The sequence below is a fragment of the Salmo trutta genome, chromosome 12 (genome assembly GCF_901001165.1).
Source record: "Salmo trutta chromosome 12, fSalTru1.1, whole genome shotgun sequence".
Taxonomy (NCBI): domain Eukaryota; kingdom Metazoa; phylum Chordata; class Actinopteri; order Salmoniformes; family Salmonidae; genus Salmo; species Salmo trutta.
The window spans coordinates 31,944,210-31,947,526 of NC_042968.1; the positions used below are offsets into that span (position 1 = coordinate 31,944,210).

The 3,317-nt window shown below is 42.4% G+C and overlaps 1 protein-coding gene across 1 annotated transcript in view; it reads right to left on the bottom strand.

Moving 5' to 3' along the window:
• LOC115203358 (sodium/potassium/calcium exchanger 5) overlaps positions 1–2,697 on the bottom strand; it is a 17,860-nt gene extending 15,163 nt beyond the window's left edge. The window contains exons 1-4 of the mRNA XM_029767991.1: positions 2,349–2,697; positions 1,827–2,006; positions 1,593–1,676; positions 1,284–1,387 (exon numbers count right to left, since the gene is read on the bottom strand). Of these exons, the coding sequence (XP_029623851.1) occupies positions 1,284–1,387; positions 1,593–1,676; positions 1,827–2,006; positions 2,349–2,508 (528 nt within the window). The 5' untranslated portion in view covers positions 2,509–2,697. The remainder of the gene's footprint in view (positions 1–1,283; positions 1,388–1,592; positions 1,677–1,826; positions 2,007–2,348) is intronic.
• Positions 2,698–3,317: the final 620 nt, after the last annotated feature.

The following is a 3,317-nucleotide window of genomic DNA, read 5'->3' on the forward strand; positions in this document are numbered from 1 at the left end:
AAGGGAAAGGGGGATACCTAGTCAGTTGTCCAACTGAATGTATTCAGCTGAAATGTGTCTTCCGCATTTAGCAAAACCCTTCTGAATCAGAGAGGTGCGGGGGGCTGCCTTAATCAACATCTACGTCTTCGGCGCCAGGGGAACAGTGGGTTAACTGCCTTGCTCAGGGGCAGAACAACAGATTTTTACCTTGTCAGCTCAGGGATTCGATCCAGCAACCTTTCGGTTACTGGCCCAACACTAACTACTTGGCTACCTGCCTGTAGCTTACAGGCTGGAGATAAAATGTATGACAATGTAAATAGACAGAAACTTCTTACACCATGCAGGTTGCTCCAATCAAATAGTTTAACCTAAATGGCACCCGATCAAATAAAAATTGCGCTGACATGTTAACAAACAACATATCCTAAAAACAGGACAGGTCAAAGTAAAACGGACAATATGGTCTGGACAATCAGGTTACTCACACCTGCTGTCCAGGAGATTCATCCCGTGGGCCAAACTCTCATTATCAGTGGTTTCAAGTTTGTATCCATACATTTTTGATGAGCTGATCATAGCGAAAAAGAAAATACTTCTGCATTTCCAGCTGTATAAACACATTGCAAATAGACTCAAGATAACTCCTCCTGATGAAGTTGGGTAGCTGATATTCAGAGCTTAAATAACCAAGTCACAGGAATCAGGACTAATAAAGCCAATGCAACGGCCTGTTTTACTATCGGTGGGCCTACCACATGGATTCAGAACAGTTTATTTCAGGCGACACTGTAGGCTACACCGCAGTAAGCACGGACTGACGCCAACTCCTTTCGGATGCCTTTTGGCCTTGATTTCCATGTCCATGGACATTCATCCGGACCATCCGGTCTGGACCAAATCTTAACCAATCATAGACGTTTATGCTTGGCTCAGATTTGGTCCGGTATGGACCAGCCTCGATATGTCCTAAACATAGAAATTGCGTCTTTTCAACTTTCATTCAGAACCGAAAATGAACCTGATTTCTACGTGGGCGGCAGAACGGCCAGGACCAGCCCGACACACACACACACACACACACACACACACACACACACACACACACACACACACACACACACACACACACACACACACACACACACACACACACACACACACACACTATAACGGTTTACACAATCATCTCCCCTCCTTAACCTACTAAAGCTGCCCCTGGCTGGAGTGGATGATTATTATACCACTGAGCTCTTTATGGTTAGGTAAGGCTTCCCATAATGTGTGTACTGTACACATACCACTTTGGTCAGGAGTCCACAAGCAGCACAGATCCCCAGGAGGTTGTAGACAGCTGATCCTACGATGGTGCTCACACCAATGTCTCCCTTTGTCACAAACACACCTGGGTAAGACAACACACACACACACACACACACACACACACACACACACACACACACACACACACACACACACACACACACACACACACACACACACACACACACTTGTTAACACATGATGATGATGATTGTAGTGAGGTGCAGTTATTCTCAACAAGCCATAGTAATTATATGTTGTGCATATGTTTCAGATGCCTTACGTACCCAGAAAGGCAGTGACCATTTCAGGAGCAGAGCTGCCTGCTGCCATAAAGGTGGCTCCTGCTACGTCCTGAGATAGACCCAGACCTGGAAAGGAGACCAAGAGATGTTGCCATTTCACACACAGACAAACGCTCACACACACACACACACACACACACACACACACACACACACACACACACACACACACACACACACACACACACACACACACACACACAGAGAGTGACTTACGGTCACTGATAAGTTCTAGAGAAGGTAGAAAATAGTCGTCACAGACTATAGCAACTGCCAGCAGCATGTAAAATATGATCATAAAGTGTATGAGGAGTCCTCCATCCTTCCTCTCCTGTAGTGTGAAGAACCCCTCTGGAAACTCAGACGACTGCGTTGTAATACACTCTGTCTCATTCTCTGAAACAACACACACAGAGTTGTCTAAGTTATAGAAAGTAACAGACTACAAACTCAGTAAAAAAATATACATATGTAGGTATGAAACTTATACAATAAAAAGAAACATTTGAAGTGAAAAAAGAAAGTAAAAGTCTACAATAACATAATTCTAGGCTTTTTGAATAAATGTCTGTAACATTACTGAATGACCACAGTGGCAACATTGTGTCTATTCTTCATAGGAACGTTATGGGGATTCGTTCTCAATTAGTCACCGCCATTAGCTGCGAAAACATTGTCACCATTTATTGGCTTGATATAATTGATTATCAGGCTTGATGGGGAGATATTAACACTCACCCAGCGCCCGGCGCACTCTGTTGGAATGGGAGTCCTCCTGAGCTGCTGCTGCAGTGAAAGACACAAGATGGACCGTGCAATATAAAACTAAAACTAGTCCTAGAAAATAAGGTATAAAGTCTTTTCTGTTCTTCTTGTGGAGCACTCCGTCTCTATACATGGTTTTAGAATAGAAAGCGGTAAAAAAAAAAACGGTTTCATTAACTACTGCTGCGGTGCGTCATGAGTTCACTAATAAGCCAGTAAACATACAAGCCTCTTACTAACTAACTAACCTAACTCACATATACCACTACTACCACTACCCTACTCTATTAGGGCTGAAGAGAGATCATGGGAGAGAAAAGCATATTTTAAGGCTTGTGTTCAGAGAGAGAGAGAGAGAGAGAGAGAGAGAGAGAGAGAGAGAGAGAGAGAGAGAGAGAGAGAGAGAGAGAGATCACGGGATGAAGTTATTCAAGCTGAAGGCACCCCAGCCTCCTGTAACTCGCTCCCTCCTCCCCCTCATTCGATTCGACCACCATAGAAAAGTCTCAGGATAGGAAAGAGATTTCCTGGAAATAAACATTTACAGTCATTTAATATTATTAGAAAGGCCTCACTCATGGTGCACATATAGGCCTAGGCTCCCATACGGAACAATTATATATTGGAATGTATTTCAATAAAATGGAAATATATTGGGGAAATGTTTTTATTATGTATTCATACAATATATAAATAAATAAATTAAATATATGTAAATATATATTTTTTATATATGTGTAAAATACACACACCTCATAATCTTCTCTACCCCGATGATAATGTTGAGTCTCTATTGACCTCTAGTAACTTAGCATTAGGTTCCCAAAGTGGCATTTTGCATGCACAAGTTGGATCATTGAGTTATAGTTGACAATGCATTCTGCAGCTATTGAGGTATAGCCTACCTGCCACTTATGAAACATAGTACAAATAAATTAGGTG